This window comes from Phasianus colchicus, chromosome 5 (assembly GCF_987193195.1).
Source record: "Phasianus colchicus chromosome 5, bPhaCol1.hap1.1, whole genome shotgun sequence".
NCBI lineage: Eukaryota > Metazoa > Chordata > Aves > Galliformes > Phasianidae > Phasianus > Phasianus colchicus.
This window is the reverse complement of record NC_143440.1, coordinates 56182251-56201823: the sequence shown is the minus strand read 5'-3', so window position 1 is coordinate 56201823 and position 19573 is coordinate 56182251. Positions and strand designations below refer to the sequence as shown.

General features: G+C 43.7%; 1 protein-coding gene across 3 annotated transcripts; it reads right to left on the bottom strand.

Moving 5' to 3' along the window:
* Positions 1-2966: 2966 nt before the first annotated feature.
* Positions 2967-18990, bottom strand: LOC116236627 (potassium channel, subfamily K, member 16-like). 3 transcript variants are annotated; one of them, XM_031605358.2, is made up of 7 exons: positions 18912-18990; positions 14326-14502; positions 12953-13730; positions 10786-10906; positions 8404-8570; positions 6697-6865; positions 2967-3931 (listed from the first exon to the last, which is right to left on the bottom strand). In XM_031605358.2, exons 3-7 carry the CDS (start codon positions 13145-13147, stop codon positions 3606-3608), a joined length of 978 nt encoding a protein of 325 aa, XP_031461218.1. In that variant the 5' UTR covers positions 13148-13730; positions 14326-14502; positions 18912-18990; the 3' UTR covers positions 2967-3605. The 3 variants fall into 3 exon arrangements, with proteins under 3 accessions (XP_031461218.1, XP_089997982.1, XP_089997983.1); XM_090141856.1 differs by having other exon boundaries at positions 12953-14502; XM_090141857.1 differs by having other exon boundaries at positions 6697-6862; positions 12953-14502.
* Between the last annotated feature and the right edge of the window lie 583 nt (positions 18991-19573).

The window sequence follows — 19573 nt, the reverse complement described above, 5'->3', positions numbered from 1 at the left end:
TGTCAACTCAACATTGTCTTAATCCTAGCAACTACAGGAACACTGGCTGGGTCAGATTTATCAGTAGGCAATCCCAGGACACCTGGTGTTGAGAGGACAACAGCCCAGGTGTTTGTTAAAGGCTTTGTGTCTGAGCTCAGGCAACACACTAGATTTTCTCTGAGGCCTTACTGTTTGCACAGAAATCAACCGCTCCCTCTTCTAGGGGTGATGCAAGGACAAAATCTGCCATGGTTGTGCAGTGTTTGGAGGGTGATAATGCTGGAAGGGAGGAGGCTGCGTGCTCCAGCACAAAGAGGTTTGTTGCTGTGCCTAAACCCTTCTGGAGACGACTTCATTGTTCAGCAGAAACACGAGGGAGGAACAACACTGTACTGAAAAATGCTCTTCTCCCATCCTGGCTTGCAGCTTTCTTGGGCTTCTCCCCCTCTCCTTTCCCAGCAGAGAGAAACGCAAAGAAAAGAGTTTGCAGCACACAGCCACGAGAGGGCACAAGAAACCAAGACGAAACCCTTCCTCAAAAGGCCTTTCTGCATCTGCGAGGATTTGGGAGCGAGCTGATTGCTTTCTTAGAGCAGCCACCTGAATTTCTCCTGAAGGAAAGCTTTTGTGCTTTTTTTTTTTTTTAATACTCGTGTTTTCTCCATACACAGTCGCACTGGAGTGACACCTCAACACATCGTGTCTGAAGGAGGGCAGCTCTGTTCCTGCTTTGTGTCCCACATCCCCTGGTCCTTTTTCCCTTCCTGAGCTGCCTGAACAAACACCCTTGACTGCTCTGTGATGCAGTGGGATGTTATCAGTCTGGACATTGCTCTGACAAAGGGTTTGGGTGGTGCTGTGTGGAACCAGGGGTTGGACTCAATGATCCTTGTGGGTCCCCTCCAACTTAGAATGGAATCATACAGTGGTTTGGGTTAGACAGGACCTTTAAGATTATCCAGTTCCACTCCCCACTATAGGCAAGGACACCTCCTTCTAGACCAGGCTGCTCACAGCCCCATCCAGCCTGGCCTTGAATGTTTCCAGGGAGGGGCATCCACAGCCTCACTGGGCAACCTGTTCCAACTCAGGATATTCTATGATTCTATGATTTGTCATGTCAGGGAACAAGCAGGACACTGGAAACGTGCTGAAGAAGGTGTGTTGACTTCAAGATATAGGAGGAATGTTTCCCTCCCTGTTCTTCTTTCCCTTCAGTAACATGAAGAATGGTTGAGGGAACTGGGCTTGATTAGCTTGGAGAAGAGAAGGCTCTGGGGAGACCTCATTGTGGCCTTCAGTACTTGAAGGGAGCGTATAAACAGGAGGGGGAACAGCTGTTTATATGGGTTGATAGTGATAGGACAAGGGGGAATGGCCTTAAACTGAGACTGGAGAGGTTTAGATTGGATATTAGAAGGAAGATTTTCCACACAGGGGATGGTGAGGTGCTGGAACAGGTTGCCCAAGGAGGCTGTGGATGCCCCATCCCTGGAGGCATTCAAGGCCAGGCTGGATGTGGCTCTGGGCAGCCTGGTCTGCTGGTTGGCGACCCTGCACATAGCAGGGGGTTGAAACCAGATGAGCACTGTGGTCCTTTTCAACCCAGGCCATTCTATCATTCGATGATTCTATGAAACAGACACACACACCTTGAGATTGGGGGACATCAAACACCAGAATCCATCCTGGAAGGGATGACAAAAGGCCATGCAGTGTGGCCATCACAGCTCAAGGCAGGATCACCTCTCTCTAAACCAGCCCTCGTGGTGTCTCTGTTAGATTGAGGATGGGGTTAATGGTCCCTGTGGGAAGGACTGGGCAAAGGCAGTAGAGAAGAAAACACGCTTTGAAAATAATAACATGAGCCAAGGCTTCTTGAGAGAACATGGTGAGGTGACAAGATCCCTGTCTGGGAGCATCTGTCTGTTTTCTCTGCCTTTTGTGCTGTGACAGCAACAGCTTGCATAGGGATTGCAATGGACATACATAGGGACTGCTGCGTGCTGTGACACCCTGCCCTGATTTTGGGCAGTTCTTTTTCTTGGTGCCTCAGAAAGGCTTCCTGAGAAGGAGAGATGTTAGATTAGAAGTTAGCCTTGAGGCTAACACTGGGAAATAATTTGTGGAGGGAAATAAAGTATATATTTGGTCGGGTCTACATGCCAGATCTTGAACTAGCAGGGCTGTTTTGGCAAGAACTGTGGGTTTGTTTGACTGAAAAAGATATGAGTTCAAGGCTGATTGCATCTTTATGGCCTAGAATTGCTTCACAGCTGTAATTTATTCTCCCTTTTGTACAGGAATAGCTCTGGCAAGAGTTGGTTTTGCTGTAACACCCGGAGGGTTAGCCGAGTACAATTATTCACTGCCTGACTAAACAGAATCTCAGGATCGTGAAAACCTGTGAAGGAACAGGTTCAGCACCAAGCAAAGGGAAGCACTCCATGTGCTGAATGTATGGACTGCCTTGAGAGAGTCTTGTGGATGCTGATGAGAGTTGGGCAGGTTTGCAGAATTAAAGTACACATTACCCCACCTCTTGCTCGGACAGCAGGGGAGCCACCAGCTTCTGGAAGAGATACTGCAAGAAATTCATGGTAGGGTTTTCCTGTACTCTTGACACACACAAGGCACCTCATGCAGAGATCAACCCATTTGAATGCCAGGATCTTCACCTAGGGATAGCCTGAATGGCAGTACATCTAAAACACCATTCTCAAGTTTGTCATCCTTTTCTCCCTGGTTGAAGGCAAGTGTCTAAACAGCACTAGCACTTGGGAAGGTACTTTAGCACAGCATAGTAGGATTAATTTTAAATGACATCATAGCATCTGTGGAACACAAACAGAAGTAAGGCTCTGATGCAGTGAGGATTCCTCCATTCAAACAAGTTTCTGATCTTGTAAAATCCTTATGAAATATAATCGTTATAAAATTTGAATGTGTATGTTCATCAGAAAGGTTTTTCAAAGCTGCAGGGATAAGAAGCGAAGTTGCTTTTATTCATCAGCATAAACCAGGAATATGTAGAATTAATCACTTCTAATACAGGTATCCTTTTTCGAACCTTGATCATCCATCTCTGCACTGAGCCCAGGTCTTGTGCTTCAAACACGTCTTTCAGATCACGCCAATTCATCCTATATGATGTCTCAAATCAAGGCATGTTATATGCACTTATTTCTTCTTCCAAAGGTGCTGGTATTACGCAGAAACTCAGAAAAGCTTGTACATGTCAGTTCCAAGAAAATATGTGACTTTTTTTACAAGCAGCAAAACCCAAATACAGTAAGCAAGCTCTACCACACCCCTCCTTTGCATTTTCATGGAAGCATCTTAAAAAAGCCTCACAAAATGATGGGTGCACTTGTAATGTTTTAGCACAATATGGCTGCAAACTGTAGAGCAAATTTCATAACATTAATGTTGTGTTTCTGTGTAACTAAAAGTCTTGAGCTCTGAATGGCCACACTTCAGCAAAAGGTGGGGTAAATTTAATTTCCATGGAAATTTCTTTAGAATAATGCAAATTTCCAATGAAGAATTAAATGTCCATGCTACAGTATATGGCCAGTATTTTTGGCTATCAGAAAACACTTTTTTTTTCATTTTTTGTTTGTTCAGAACCTGCTGCTACTAACTCCATTTTCCTGTGCACCCTCTGCTGCTAATGACTCCATTTTCTGGGCATCCCCTTCAGCACATGGTGATATTAGTTCTTCTTCTGGAATAAATTGAACAGGCCAGCACCTTCTTGGTTGGCTTGCTGCATTATCCTCACCTACCTTTCCAATTTGATGAAGGTCCTTGACAATTATTTTCTCAGTATCTTCTAGAACTGTTGTCAATAAATTAAATAGGAGAGCAATCCAGGCAAGTCCAAAAAGAATCCAAATAGCCACAAGTGTTCGGTAGTAGGAAAAATAAATCCTGCCAGGTTGTTTACCTGCAGGTAGAGGGAGAGAAAGGAGGAGAAAATTAACAAATTAAACTGGCCTTGCCAGTCCAGGTAATGGACTCATTAACGTATTTTACACTGAATGCTTCAAGATGACTTTCATTGTGATGGAATACTACAATATGCAATATATAAAATACAGCAGCAGTACTCCAGGTCAGAGGAAAACATGTTCTAGGTTCAGGCTGAATCAGTCTCTTGTGGCTTCAATTTTATATGTGTTATATACACACTGTGATTGGTGTGGATTGGCCTCCAAGCAAGTTATTGTGATTTTGTAAAATGCAATTATGAACTGAAAGGTAATTGCTCTAAATTATAGATATGCTTAATTGGAATTGCAATTCCTACTTTACTTTTGAATGGATTCAGGAGCATTTTCCATTAAAAAAGTAGATGACTGATGAGAACTCACTACTTGTCAAGAACGCAAGTTTCTGTGTTGGAAACTAGTGGACTGGAGCTTATTTCATGCAGTCTGTACCACTTAGCATCACCTAGCCTTACACACCCACTTTTCTGCATGGGTCATTTCATTTATTTGCTCAGATATCAGCAATCCACAAGCAATGTTCAGAGAGCATTTGTTCCTACTGCATCTAGTTCCACACTATTGAAATGATACAGTCCTGGCATCAGCATGAAAACTTAGCAATACTGCTTGGTGAGTGTTGCAAGTCATTGTTAAGGGTGAATCCATATAGCAGAGATAACAGCAACATGCATGGATAGGGAGATCACCACAACCCTGGTGGAGCATTTCACATTCTGAAGCTACCCAGAAGAAATCAGGATGCTGGCATCCCATTTCATGTCCTGCAGCACTTTGCATTAAATAAATCAACTAGTGGGATTTTTGTGCTTCATCATGCAAGGCTTTGGAAATGGGGCAGCAGTGAGCTGGTTTGTAATCGTGGATAGATAACCAACAGCTGGTTTTATTTCTTTTGCTGGGATTGAGTTGGTAGAGAAGCTGTCAAACTTCCTGTAAAGCATCTCTTTTTCTGCTCTATGTGAAGCTCATCGTGTGGGCTTAGGACTTCAACACTGTTTGCAAAGCAGCTAGTAATATTTACATAATGTTAACTCAAAGCTGAACTTCACTAAGGCATAAAGCTGGTTCACAGACCAAGGGGAGTTTCACCCTAGAAATGTCACCCATGTGTACATGTACTGTGAACAGCTGAATCAGGACTGTCATCTTCCTAGGATTTCTCCCCATACAAAACAGGCTTTATCTCTTCCTTGAAGTACAGCAGCTACAAAAATTAGAATTACTAAAATGCAAATAAACTCATGCCTATTCTCTTCCATTTGGCCAGCACAAAACTATTTGTCATTTGTAATCAATTCTAAACACCTAAGATGAAGAACATTCATTCTGATTGTTTTTTTCGGAAGCTGTGTGTGGCATTAAAACTTATCAGAGAATTGCTCAGGTGGGAAAAGACCTTCAAGATCATCAAGTCCAACCACAACCTAACCATACTGCCCTAACTCTAACCACCCTCTGCTAAATCGTGTCCCTGAGCACCACATCCAAACAGTTTTTAAACACATTCAGGGCTGGTGACTCAACCACCTCCCTGGGGAGCTATTGCAGTGCTTAACAACCCTTTTTGTAAAGAAGTTTTTCCTGGTATCCAACCTAAACTTACCCTGGCACAACTTGTGGCATTTTATTGCCATTGTTTGACACCAATTGAGATAACTACTGCAGGAAAAAAATATTGCAGCTCCTGTTAACTCATCTTAAAGAAGAAATCAGAGCCAGAGGCTCGTCTAATTCTTTTAACTGTGTTTGTAAAATAACATGTTTACAGACAAGGAAAGTGCTGTTGAAGTAATTATTCTGGGGCTATGACTTGCTCTTGTAATTGCAAAACAAAGTATTAGCTCCAAAGCTTTCTTCTTGTACCAGTGCAGAGGAAAAGCTTGTATTGGGAGATGCTGGCAGAACAGGTTGTTGTAGAGAAATCCTTGATTCTTCAAGGAATCCAGGTGTTCAGTTGCTTCTCCTATGGACATGCACTTGATTCCTGATTTTCACTGTGGATTTTCTTTAGAAGCTGATTCTGTTCAGAGTGTATTTTGATCAGCAGTCAAAGAAATGTTTTGAGAAGCACACCAACAAGCTGGAGTATGGCTTAAACAATGTGACATCAGAGGAACCTTCTAAGCTCTAACTTGGGAAGACACAACACATGCAGTAGTGCATGAGAATACTAAGAGGGCTGCTCTTAAAGTGATATATCTACTTAAGATCCACTTCTCATAGATTTTCATGAGTAGATTTTCCCACTGCCCTGTGAGTACAGTTTCTACTTCTTGGACTCATGTAAAATCATGTCTTCTGAAACATGACCACTTATTTTTTTTTACTGTATACTCTGAAATGTAAGTCTGAGGTGGCTAAAGCAGGGATATGTATCTTACATGGCAGTCACAACTATTTCCTTTTTGTATATGCAAATTCCCAGGCTTGTTGAATTCTCCCCTCCCCAAAATATTTGGCTTCTTTGCACCACAAAGCACCCCATTTCATTACATTTATACAACTCTGTGCTTTCATCAGCTCATGGAAACCTAGAAAGACAAGTATTTCCCCCAAAATCTTACAAAGCAAAGACTGGTCAAAGATTAGACAGAAGGTTTGTCTCTACAGTACATTGGTGACCTGTGCAATCAACCCACAGTAATTGAAGTTGCAACCCTGGTGCTTTGCTGCACCTCCTCTCTGAAATCAATCTTACCTACTACGTAATCTCCAAAGCCAATGGTGCTGAGGGTGATAAATGCAAAGTAAATTCCTTCACTGTAGGACCAACCCTCTGTTATCTGGAAGAATAGTGACGGCAAGCACAGGAACACGAGGATCCCAGTCACAAGGAAGAACAGAAGGGTCAGAAATTTGATCTTCTTCTGAAAAACAAACAACTAAATTACAATCATGATTTGACGCACTAGCAGGCCATATATAATGTTTGGTATTCAAAATGGGTGTCTACCTAGGAATGCCTTCTATAATCACCGTGCCTTGCCCTGAAGCAGGGGGAATCTATGCATTAAAGGTGTTCCATATCCATACTAAACCTGAGAGATATGGTTGTTTTTTTTTTTTTTAATTTATTTATTCTGTTAGCTTTTAATGACCACGCATATGGAAGGAATTCCCAATGACTTTTACCAGAATTAGACCATTTCCAGTTTTCACCAAACAACATCACTTTTAGTTAGTTTTCAGATATTCAGGTATTCCCAAGAACACTCAAATTTGCCTTGGAAAATAGATATTTAAAGAAATAATTTACATTGTTTCCAATACTACTTGCAGTATCTTATAGAGTCTTGATTGTTAACTTTATTTATCATTGCATCAGTACCACAACTTAAATCCTACCCAGTGGATAAGTGACTACAAGGAGACCTTTAACAAACAAACTCCTGATGAAGAAGTGTCTAGCCAGTGACTTTTGAACCATCCTACCACCAAGCAGCTATGAAGCAACCATGGTTGGATAAAAAGACTTGCCAGACATTAAGATTTTTCAACCAGATACATCTATCTTATATGCAGATTTTTTTAAGTTCAGATTGTCTGAAAATGAATGGCAACTGCTGGGTATTTTCTCATGCCTTCATGTGTTGTGCTTGTGCTGGATTCTACATCTAATCTAGCCTTATGTGTTACTTAAGTTTGCCAGGCACAGGAGGATACTGAACAGTTTGATCAGAGTTGTCTGAGCATTCATACCTAACCCTAATGAAGAGAATTACAGCAGGAGACACAGAAAAGATATTCTCACTCCATCAGAAGCATTAAGAGAATGTGAGAACCTCCAAATAACCTGGGGCATAACCAGACAAGAGATACCATGCCTCCAGCCCCCTACAAGTGCCTCCTCACCTTTCAGCAACTGGGCTCAAATGGGCAACTGGAGCCTGAATTTTCCTTGCTGTAGAAGTCAAAGGTGGAAAGGGATTAAAGGACTGCATAATGAATAAGGAGGGGTGACATGTTAAGCACTGAGCCAGCATCTACTGAAACTCCTACAGCTCAGCTACTTCACAACTCTCTTCTCTCAAGGTGAGATGCTTCATCATCTATCTCTGAGCTGCCAATAAAGAAGGGCAGGTACTTCCCTAGAGTGTTAGCTCCTGAGATAAGTATCTAGAGAACTGGAAGGAAGCACACACACTCTCTCTCTCTCTCCATTGATTGCTGAAGTGGTCTTAGACATGCTATTTAGATGAACAGGCAAAATGTATTCCCCTCTCTGAAAACCTCTTCTAGTTGCCTCCTCTGCTTAGCTCTGCAGGGGAAGACTATTTCTTTCCCCCTCCTAGCACAATGCCCAACACAGCAAGAGAACAAACGTAACAGAGGATAATGCCAGGATGTATCTTGAAAAAAAAGCCTAGAAACTAGCATGTCACTGTGCCTAAGTAAAACCAATTACCTTTCTCATTCCTTTTGCGTACAGGAATTTCCCCAGCTTTTTACACAGCAGTGAGAGGATCTTACCAACACGGTGCAGAAAAACAATATTCAGAGGGATTCCAAAGAGAGCAAAAAAAACACAGAAGATCTGGCCCCCAACAGTTTTAGGACGTAGTGTGCCATAACCTATGAAAGAAAAGATATGTCAGAGGGGATATTCCAGAGAGCTGGAGCAATCCATGGTCACATTCACACATAAGCAAGCCTGGCCTGCCTTTGTTTCCAGAAAATGTGGCACTTCCTAGCCCACTTTTCTCTGACAAAACTAGTAAGCAGAAGTGATTCATCCTGGATGTTCTGTGGGATGCAGAGTGCTGGTATCACAACCAAGCCTTAATGGGAATGAAAGCATCATCTAAAAGCAGTTATGGAAAATACGCATTTCCTGTGAGAAAAACACGGGAAGACAAAAACCAGAAGGCTGGGGACCTGGAAGATGTCAAGTCTAGAGTCTCAGGCTGTTTCTCATGCCAGAATCAAACAATCTGCCTTCTTGTAGATATGCCTGTGTGTTAGTGACCTCCGTGGCTGAATGCCAGTAGGTTGGTATGTCCAGATACTGGCTGGAGACAGTGTAGGGTGCATTATAATACCTTGCACTAATTAAGCCAGATCTTACTGGTAGTCACTTCATTCATGCCAGAGAGATAATTTTCTTAAAATTCTATTAAAAGAGGATTTAGATAAGTAATGGAACAACAGCTGCAGAACTCCAAACATGTCCTTTAATGGACTATAGACTTTGCTGCTCTTAGACCCCATGAGGTACATCTTTAAGTGCAAGAGTTCTGTACTTTGTGTATGTCCTTATTTTATCCTTACCATGAGAAAAAGCACTTTCCAGAGCACAGTTCAACTCAAGACATCCATTACTTGGAAAACTGCATGTTTTCCTTTGGGGAGAAGACAAATAAAACAACTGAGTGATTAATTGGCTGCTAAGACTCAGATGTTTGAGCTGTTTTGTGCTTCCTGTTGCACAAATATTGCATTTTCATGGCAGCAAAGCCAGGATGGGTGAAGATGGGTAAAAGTACCTCACTAACAGACCTCTGCAGTAAGGGGACAGAGAAACAAGCAAATGGTTTTCCTGGGACAGCCTTTCTTGCTCAGTGGGGAAACAAATTTGATGGGAAGAAATGCTTTTGCTTGGGAGAGAAATGCCACAATGAAAAAACTACAATAATACAGGTAATGGCAAGGAGTGAATTGGCTATTAATATGTAAATATTGCTCTTCCCATGAAATGTTTGTCTTTCATGTGATGGGTCAGGAAACTTTCAGAATACTCAGCACTTTTCTATAATAAAATGACCTCTTCAACACTGATGGAGTCTGACTTATAACTGCAGTGCTGAGAAGCAAAAAAAATATCAAAAAAACCCGTAAGATTTGATTTTCAGTTCAAGTTCTTTGGTGTTCTTTGAACAATGTTATCAACAAGGGAAAGCAATTCTTCTTTCTCCTCTCCAGATCCTCCTAAAGAATTTTTCTGTGTTATACTAAAAGGGTTCCAGCAGATGAGTGCAGACTGCTGGAAAACACTTTGCTCAAGTCTCTACATCCTCTTTCTTCTATGGCAAGAAGTCTCCATATGGGTTCATGCAACACCAACACACCTGCCATGATGCTGGGGCACCACAGGGACCCAAGACATGTCACACTTACAGGTCACAGGCACGGCTGTGCCCAGGGTGCAGTGGGAGAGGCCTCAGCTTGTGAAAACATACATTTAACCCTCACTGCATGACAGTGTGAAGCAGCAGCCATAAGCATGCTCAAATTTTGCAGGCCTTTGCTTTTTGGGATGCATATTTGAGGGAAAGGGAGAGACAGGCAGGGGCAAGAAGGTTCTGACCTGGATGGTCAGAACAGCTTAAAGGAGCAGTGTAAAAGTCTTAGAAATTGCCTTGTCCTCTTCTCATTTCTTCCTTCCCAGCAAAGTTCACTTATTTCATACCATTCTTTTATGCTTTACTCCACTCCCAGATTTAAAGCCTATTTGACCATAGAATAAAAGTCAGATGTTGGAAAGTCAAATCTTCTACCCACAACTGGCAGCAGAAAAAGATTTTAATAGATGGCATGAAAAGGAGAAACAAGTGAGGAAAAAGAAAAAAAAAAGAAAAAGAAAAAAGATCAAAATGAAAGACTATTGGTATTTTAAAATTCAAAGTAATACACAAAGATTTGGGCATCAGTGAAGTCTCAGGACCATGTCAGTAGCTGCTTCCCATCCAAGCCAATAAAGGACTGGACTTTCTATCCTTGAAAGTTTAGGTCCCAGTAAGCAGACATAAGCATCACACACACACACAAATATGGAAATCACAGAACAGACCTATTGTGGAGACGACTGTGCCTGCAAAGAAGAAGGAGTTACTGAAATCCCAGTTGCTGTTTTCAGTCTGCGATTCATTTCCAATAGGGTACACTCCATTCTGAATTGCTTCAGTCAGGTTCTAGAAGGGAAGGCATTATTATTTTTTTTTTTTAAATCAACGCAACTGCTTTTCTCGAGTCTTTGCTGAATGAGTTCTACAGATTAAGACAACTGCTGCTCCTTTCTTGTGAACACCACTCACTTTGTTTTCATTAGTGCTCTAACACCATTCACACCTTTGCTGCCAACGTTAGCCGGCAGTCAGCCAGTGGTTTTGAAAGTTTGCCTTCTGCCCTGCGGTTATGTTGAGTGCTCTCATGGCTTCTAAGAGAACTTGTTTGTTTCCATGCGAAGTTTGCCCCTAAAGTCCTTGATTCTTGCAGGCTAAGTTCTTGAAGGGAAAAAAAATATATATATCTACAGAAGACATAGTAGAAGAAAGCAGCCCAGCAGCTGAACTGATGGGGTGCCTGGTTTTGAGCTTGCCCTTGAGATTTTAGCGGGATCTTATTGCTCATGCAGGCTTTAGTGAGTTACAGCTGGGTACATGTGACACACACAAAATGTAATTTTAACACTGCAGTCTCATTGGAGCTACATATTTATCAAGCCACTGGTTTGCAAAGCATTAATACTGATGCAACTACAATTAGAATCCAGCCTGACGTGTACACCGTTCTGCAGGGGGCATGCATGAACCACATGGACAATATTGGCAATGCAGCCTTTGAGATGAGGTTCAATGAACATCTGTTAGAGAAGGCTTGGGTTGAATTGAGACTGTCCTGTGGCAGGGTGTTATCTCCCAAGCCCTTCCAGCCCTATCATCTGTAACTCCATGCATTTCCAGTCCCCTTTCTTCTGTGAATTTCATTCTAAATGATGCTGGTTTTTCTGAGGCTTAAAAAACAAAAATAACAACAAGAAAAACCCCAGTATCCAGCTGGTCCTGCCTCAGCAAGCAGAGGACATTCATTTAGACATCTGGGATGCAGACTGGTTTCTACAGAAGCAGCAAAAACAAAATCCAAGGCTGAGCCCAAGCAAAGACAAGGCATTAGATGGAATAAACTGCCCCAGGAAGGCTTTAACTCCTCTTCCCTCACCATTTTACTACAGTCCCAGAAAGTCAAGGCTAACATAAATCCTGGCAGCCCTTGCACAAGGATTTCGTTGTCTTGAAGTTCTTTTATTTTTTTTCTCTCCCACCCATTCCCCCCCTCCAAAAAATAAAATTTAAAAAAAAAAAGAAAATCCACAATGAAGGGGATGCATGCACATGTGAACTCTGGGCTGAGCCACTGTTTGCATTTTTAGAAATAGTGGTTCCCTCCCTTCTCTCCTTATCCTCAAAATATGCTCATTAAGAGCTCCGTTACTTTCCCATGCAGACATGCTTCCTGGCAAGGCTATTTGCAATCCCTGTCTTCTTTGCACTGTAGCAAATGCAGCTAGGAAATACCTATGATGGAGTGAGAAATGTAGTCAATCTCAGTTTCCCATGCTGTGACCAGAAGCTCCTTTCTCTTGACTGTGCTGCTTATTTAACTTCTGCAGCACAGAATCATAGAATGGCTTGAGTTGGAAGGGACCTCAAGGATCACCAAGTTCCAACCCCCAGCCTTTTCCAGAAATAAATCCTGACTATATTATGCTTCCTGTAGTAATTTAAGCACCTTTATTTTCCTCCAACAGATTATTTCAGAGTTTGCTATATTGTTCTCTTGTGCTGTCTGTGGCACCACTGTGTGTGGCAACCATTTCCATTATTTTCAGACAGCCTCATTTTTCCTGCTGTGCCACCCGCTGGAGATGAGCATAGCCCCACTGAAAGATGTTCCAGCAGGAGGCACAAACCCAAAGAACTGGGCCATCTTAGAGCAGGGGGTGTTAACAGCTGATACACAACATTTTATCAGACCACATAAACTTGTATTTGTGTACAGATCAGTATGATCTGCCTCCTTAAACCAGGAAATGGGTTTGGGGCTTGCAAAAATAATCCAAATGAAACACACCAGCAAGAACACAGAGAGAGAGTTATCTCTGCAGCAAGGATGAGCAAGAAATAACATCTGAGAGGGAAATGGGCAGGAGAAAGGGCTTGCACGGGGCTGGCACCCACCTTCATAAACTGCTCCATCTCTGCCACTGTGAGATGAGTGAAATTCTGCAGAAAAGCCTCCTTCATCTGGGCAGCTGCCATTTTCTGCTGCTTTTCGGCAGTCCTCTCCAGCGCCTGGAACACGGCTGCGCCCACCAGCAAGTAGACAAAGTAGCTGCCCACCAGCAAACCTGTCTGCAGCTTGCCGCTGCACATGGCCCTCGGTAAGGGACAGGGAGAGAGAGGGGGAGATTGGTAAATCCCACTAATTCCTGAGGAGCCTCCCCTAGGCAGGAAGAGCCCTCCCAGCTGCTATTTCCACTGGGATCTTGCGCTGACAGGGAGAGCGAGCTGTCAAATACACTCAAGGGGATACTGGGAATCTAAAATAAAGAAAAAAGAAAAGAAAAACAAACGAACAAAATCAAACAAAGACAACAACAGCAAAAACAAACAAACAAACAGAAAACCCAAAACTTTCCACTCTCCGGGCTGCATGCTGTTTAGGGATTTCCTCTTGTCTGTGAAACTCTGACTTGCTGAGTTCTCAGGAAAAATGAGTCAGGATGTCAGGAGCTGGCAGGTGGCCATCTCCTCCTGCTCAAGGAACGCTCACCAGAGGCTCGAGGAACAGGTGAAGACAGTTCTCAAAGGGCCCATAGTGGAGCTTTCTTGAAAAAATCCCTTCTTGCTCTGTGTTCAGGGGCAGTATTGGGCAAATGCAGCTAGACTGCTCTTCTGCGGTTCACTAATCTGCTTGTAGGACGGAGAAAGATCATGAAGACCTGCAAAGAGCAAACTAGGAGAACCAGGCAATGTGCTTAAGGTCAGGATAGTCACTGGGAGCATAGAATCGTAGAAACATTTGAGTTGGAAGGGGCCCAAAAGGCCATGAGGTACCACTCTGCAAGCAGGGACACCTACAGCTCCATCAGGTGCTCAGAGCCCCATCCAGTTTGATCTTGAGTGTCTCCATGGATGAGGCATCCTCCACCTCTCTGGGCAACCTGTGCCAGTGCCTCATCACACTTTTTGAAAAAAATTTGTTCCTTATATCCAATCTAAATCTCCTCTCTTTTAGCTTGAAACCATTTCCCTTTGTCCTGTCATAACAGACCCTGCTGAAGAGTCTGATCCCTTCTTTCTTATACCCCCTTCCATGAAATTCAGCAAAGATCAGTGCAAAGTCATGCCCCAAGGAAAGTAGAACCCCTTGCAAGGACTGACTGTGGAACAACTCTGAGGAAAAGGACGTGAGGATCCAGAGAGGCTGTGCAATCTCCATTTCTGTGTTTTCTATGACCCAGTTGGACAAAGTCCTGAACAACCTGGTCTGACCGCAGAGATGCTATAGTTTTGAGCAAAAGGTTGGACCTGTTGAGGTCACTTCTCACCTGAATTATCCTGTGATCCTGCAATGTCCGGAAAGAATTAATTATAGAAAAGTCACACTGGAATCAGCACATAGAAGAAAATGCAGAGGCTTGGAGGCTGGTTTCTTGGAGCTGATGTAAACAAGAAATGGCAGATGGCTCCACTCTCAAGTGCAGGTTGTCCTTTCACACATAAATCTGTTTTACCTCAGAGGAAAACAGGAAAACTATGAATGAAAGTAAGTAGCTCAGCAACACCTTTAAAATGAAAAGATTTTCATTAAAGTTACTGGAAAAGGGCTTGTAGAAACCGGACACGTTGCACTTCCTTTCACTTCTTTTGAAGCTACGGAGTGCGGAACGTATGTGAGATCCTCAGATCTCATCTGCTTCTGTTCAAATAAGAGCACCTGCAGCTTTACCTTTTCGTGTCCCTCAGACTCCCAGCTCTGTGAGATGAGAGAAACACCATTACATAAACAAATACAATATTTCCTCATCTACAGACTACAGGCATGCAGATAACAGAGAAGGATTCTTTCCTCAATATGATAGAAAGAAAAAAAGTGAATCTCATAGAAGATGCTGAGAGTTTTGAATTCACTTGCAGTTGTTTAACCAGGGTGGGTAAGGGAGCCATGTTCTCATGCTCTCTCCCCTTTAATGGTTTGGTAGTTCCTCTTTTTTATTTTGGACTCTCAGTATGATCATGGCTGCTTTTTAGAGACAGCTCTTCACAATCTATTCATCTCCTCTGCCTCTCTGCTCTGCCTATCTCATCTAAAAGGCTTTTAACCCTCAATTTTGGTGTCCCAGTTGTGTAATTTGTCCCACCATGTTTTCATGATACCAATTAGGTCACAGTTTTCTAATTGCACAGTGAATTCCAGCTCCTCTTGCTTATTTCCAAGTCATCTTGCATTAATGTAAAGGCATTTCAGCCGGGCTATTAGCCATGTTATGTTCTTGGAGGAGCCCTCCCAAATTCCTTAGAGAAAAATCTAAGGTTTTCCCCTTCTGCTTTCTAAAGTGACAGTGTTCCCTGGCTCTTCCCTGTCACTCAGAAGTACATCCCCTTCCCTCACTCAATCTACATTAAAGATCTGCTGATTGGTCCAACCAGCTTTCAGCCCAGGATGTTTTTGCTTCACTGGTCAGTTGCATCCCATCCAATGTCAACGTGCCTGGTCTCTCAAAGGTGCATCCTCAATCATGGAACCCAGAACTTTGAGTGTGACACCACCCACACACCAGTCATTCAACTGATCTGTTCTCCTCCTTCTACCTGGGTCCCAGGCTCCAACTGGGAGGACAGGGAACAATCTCCATACTCCAGTCCCTTCAACATCCTTCCAAGGAACATAAAGTCTCAATTAATATTTGAAATTTCCTTGTTGCAGCCTCAGCTGATCCAACTTGAAAAAGCAGGAGTGGATAGTATTCGTCTGGCTTTATAAGACTCATTAGCCTCTTCTTAGTGTCTGGGCAACTGACAAATGGGCACCTCTCAGCGAGGAGTCCTCAGTTACTAACATCCTGTGCCTGTTTTTGGTGGCATTGATTCTAAATTGGGTCGTTGGTTGGAGCAACTTGATGCGGTTGTCTCTTCCTGAGTCTGAATCATTACCCGTGCCTTCACCTCTTTCCAAACCCAGGCCCTCGTATCTGTTGTGTAGGGGCATTACAGGAGGAGACAAATTGTGCTCTGAGCAGAGACAAAGGTCCAGTTTCCCTTGTCTTCTGTGTTTCTGTGGTCTGTCTTCAAGTTGGAATCTAGTTTAGTTTCCTCCTCTTGCAGGGATTTAAGACAGGCTGGCAGTCTGCCCATGTCACTGCTCAATACTGTGCATCAATCTCTACCTATCTGATTTCTGAATACTATGCATCCAGGTGATTTCCACATGCAATTCAGCCATTTGCTCAAAAAGTTCATCAAGCAAAGCAGACTGCACCCATGATACCCCTCTCTGCCTTCAGACCTTTAGCCCTTCCTGCACAAGCTACCACACCAAGGCCAAACTGATATGCCACGTTCTGATTGCCACGTTCCTGGTCACTCTCCATCCCTGAGGCTGCCCTTGTACACATGAGGGTGTTATGCTGCTCCATTTCAGAATGTTCCTGTGCTGGAGCTGATTGCCTCGGAGAATACAGCATGTTTACTGTTTGTGCAGGCTGACTGACAGCCCTGGACTAAGCTTAAGTACAGGTAGGCTGAAATGGGTTCTTGGGTTATTGGCAGGGTGAGCGGAAGCCTTGGAAGGGCCAGCCAGGGCCCTGGTAATTATGAAGGTTGCATGTCTGGTAAGATAGTTAATATCTTTTGTTCCAATACCAGGACACAAGCAGTGACGCAGTTATGGGACCAGGGAAAGAGAAGTGATGCAGACTTCTCACAACTGCATTATTTACACAGTCTATTGCAGGGAAATCCATGCAGTGAGATCCGGTAATGGAGGGCAGGGAGCGTTTCCTGTCTGGGACACAACGTGCTGGGACAACCCAGCTGCAGCCCCTCTCTTGCTCCCTTCTGATCCCATCATACCCACGGTACAACCATATTCTTTTTCTACACATGGCATTCGTTCTCTTGCTGCAGCCTCGTGTATGCAGTGTCCTCAGGATGATTATAGCCTGAAATGAACTCCAGATTAATGGAAAACGCTATCAGTTGCCATGGAAATACATGGTCATGTGGTAGCAGTTGTACTTCCTATTGTGCTTAGAACTAAAACTCTTAGATGAGCCTAATTTTTACACTTTCTCACAGTTCTCCTATAAATACCTTTTACTCACATCTGTGGTCAGTACATTCAGTCTCCTGGCATGACTCACTATGTTTTCCATTCTGTGATCTTATGCCAGGTTATTACATGCTTACGCTAAAGCTTTCTTCTGCACAGCTCTTCAGATTTCCTAGTTTGCCGTTTAGGACTGCAAAGCCAAATTCCTGTGGATAGATTTCCATGAATGAAGAAAACATCATGGGTGGAGACAACTCTACTACACATTTCACACATAAGAGAATCATGAATGTTTTTATTGATTTAATAAAGATGTAATGTAGTGATTTAACAGCAACTTCACAAGATTTGAGATGACTGGGTACACGTGGTTATTTACTGTGTAGAGGGTAAGGTAAGGCTGTTCTTCCATTGACTCCCAAGGTTCAGAGTGGACACCCTTGCTTTCTAAACTCCTTGAGCCCTGAATGGAGGTAAGGAGCCCAGGTGGGGCTGAATCCATTCCTAGCCCCAGACGTGGTCAACAGTTTATGTGTAAGGGATCACATGTGCATAATCATCTAAGATTATGCATCCAGTTACCAAAACTAACAAAGCCTAAAATTCACTTCCCAAAGATCTGGATTGGCAAAGCATCTTGCTGTCAGGATGTAAGGGATCCCAGCACAGGCATAACACTGAGAGGCAACTCTGCCTTAAGGGGAGATGCTGTCATGCAGCTTGCTGCTGTGCAGTCTTGAGGAGCTCTTGGGCTGTTCACTGTTTTTAGGCACATGTTCAACTGGCCCTCAGCAGTTGAACCAGGTGTCTGCTATCAGTTCTTTCAGCCCCCCAGTTTGAGACAGATTTTTCATTGTTAATCTCTCTTACCAAGAATGTTATCAGTATCGTGGAATCATAAAAGTTGGAAAAGATCATTAAGGTTGCCTAGTTCAACCATCAGACCCATCACCATGGCATTCAACAAAGGTGGGAGATTCTCCTTGGCCCTACTCTTGTCAATATAAAAACATTTGTTATTAACAATGGTGGCCAGATTAAGTTCTTGCTGGAATTTCACCATTTTCATTTTCCCTCTACGTACCCTAACAACTTCCTTCCCAAGTTGCCTGATCCACCTTCCAGAAATGGTAAACTGTCTTTTTTTCTCAGTCTTAGGAAATGCTCCTTATTCAGCTATTATTCCCACTGGCTTATCTTGTGGCACAGGATGACAGTCTGTTCCTATGTCTTAAAGATTTCCTTCTAGAGGAATGCCTACTATTCCTGGACCCCTTTGCACTCACACTTCAGGATGGATTCTCCCAACCAATGTCCCGATCAGCTCAGAGTTCTGTTTCTCACTGTCTTCCCGTGCAAGGCCTTGTTTGCAAAGCCAGGCTGAGTGAGGAGGTGGAGAAAGAAGTGATGGGCAGTCACACTGTCACAATACTGCAACTGGTCTCTTGCCTTTGCTGGCTGTCACTGAGCTCTAGTGTGCAGGAGGTAATGAATGCTGTGCCAGGTAGGAAAACTACCACAGAGGGTGGTAGGGTTGGGCAACTGTAAACAGGACCTCTACTTTACTTGGTAAAACATCTGCCATCACTAACCAAATCACTTGTGGGCTGATATGAAGACAATTTAATGGGACAGAAAAGGAAGAGCAAACAATGATAAAAGAATATACAGAATGAGTGGTACACAACACAACTGCTCATCATCAGTGGGTTGATGGCCAGCCAACTCCCCTAGTTTTATTGTTTAGCACACTGCCATGGTACGGGATGTCCCTTTGGCAACTTTGGGTCAGTTGACCTGGTTCTGACCCCTGCAGCGTCTGATGCACGGACTCAGATGCGAATGATCCAAATCGTCTCTTACAAGTTCTCACATCGCTTATACACCTTCACAAGTTTTCTTTTCCTGGCTTTCCCATCCATTCCTACAACTCTCCCGTCCGCCTTTACACGTCAACAGCAGCTACAACGCAGGCGGGGCGGAGGAAGGCGGCGGCGCGGCGAGCGTCGTGGGCGGAGCTGAAGGCAGCAGTAAGGGGGGGTGGGCGGCGATTCCTCTTGTCCGCGGTCAGGGCTGGGGTCGGAGCCTCGGGTCGAATCCGGACCGGGGCTGCTTTCTGCACCGAGGGGCAGCGGCGAGGCTGGCAGGGAGGGCGATGGGCAACAGTCGGGAGAGATTCTCCCTTGTCGAATTTGTTTAAGCCCTTCCCTGATTCGGTGCCAAACGGGTAAAAGTTTAGCGGCCGTTCTGTCTTTAGTAATAGAAGCTTCCCGGAGTTTTGCACCGATTTTGCCCCAAAGCTCTCCATCGGAAAAGAATCCAGTTTTCGGCAATTCGGGACATTTTTGCTTATCCATGTGAGAAAAGTAACTAGTGCCGAGGTCGTTACAGGCTGCTGCTGAAACGTTGAAACTAACCGTAACGCTGCAAGATTTACTTGCTGCTCCTTCGTTAGCGAGCTCCCCGTAGTGCCCGGCTACTTCCCGCGTGTCCTGCAGGCGGTGCGGGCGCCAAGCGATCCCTGC

Bases quoted from the DNA above. Each gene is read 5' to 3' on its own strand.
- LOC116236627 (XM_090141856.1), bottom strand. From the start codon at position 13,147: ATGTGCAGCGGCAAGCTGCAGACAGGTTTGCTGGTGGGCAGCTACTTT. The intron at 10,907-12,952 runs GTGGGTGCCAGC...CTTCCCTTCTAG, and splicing joins AGATGGAGCAGTTTATGAAG to AACCTGACTGAAGCAATTCA. The intron at 3,932-6,696 runs GTAAGATTGATT...CTCTACCTGCAG, and splicing joins CTTTGGAGATTACGTAGTAG to GTAAACAACCTGGCAGGATT.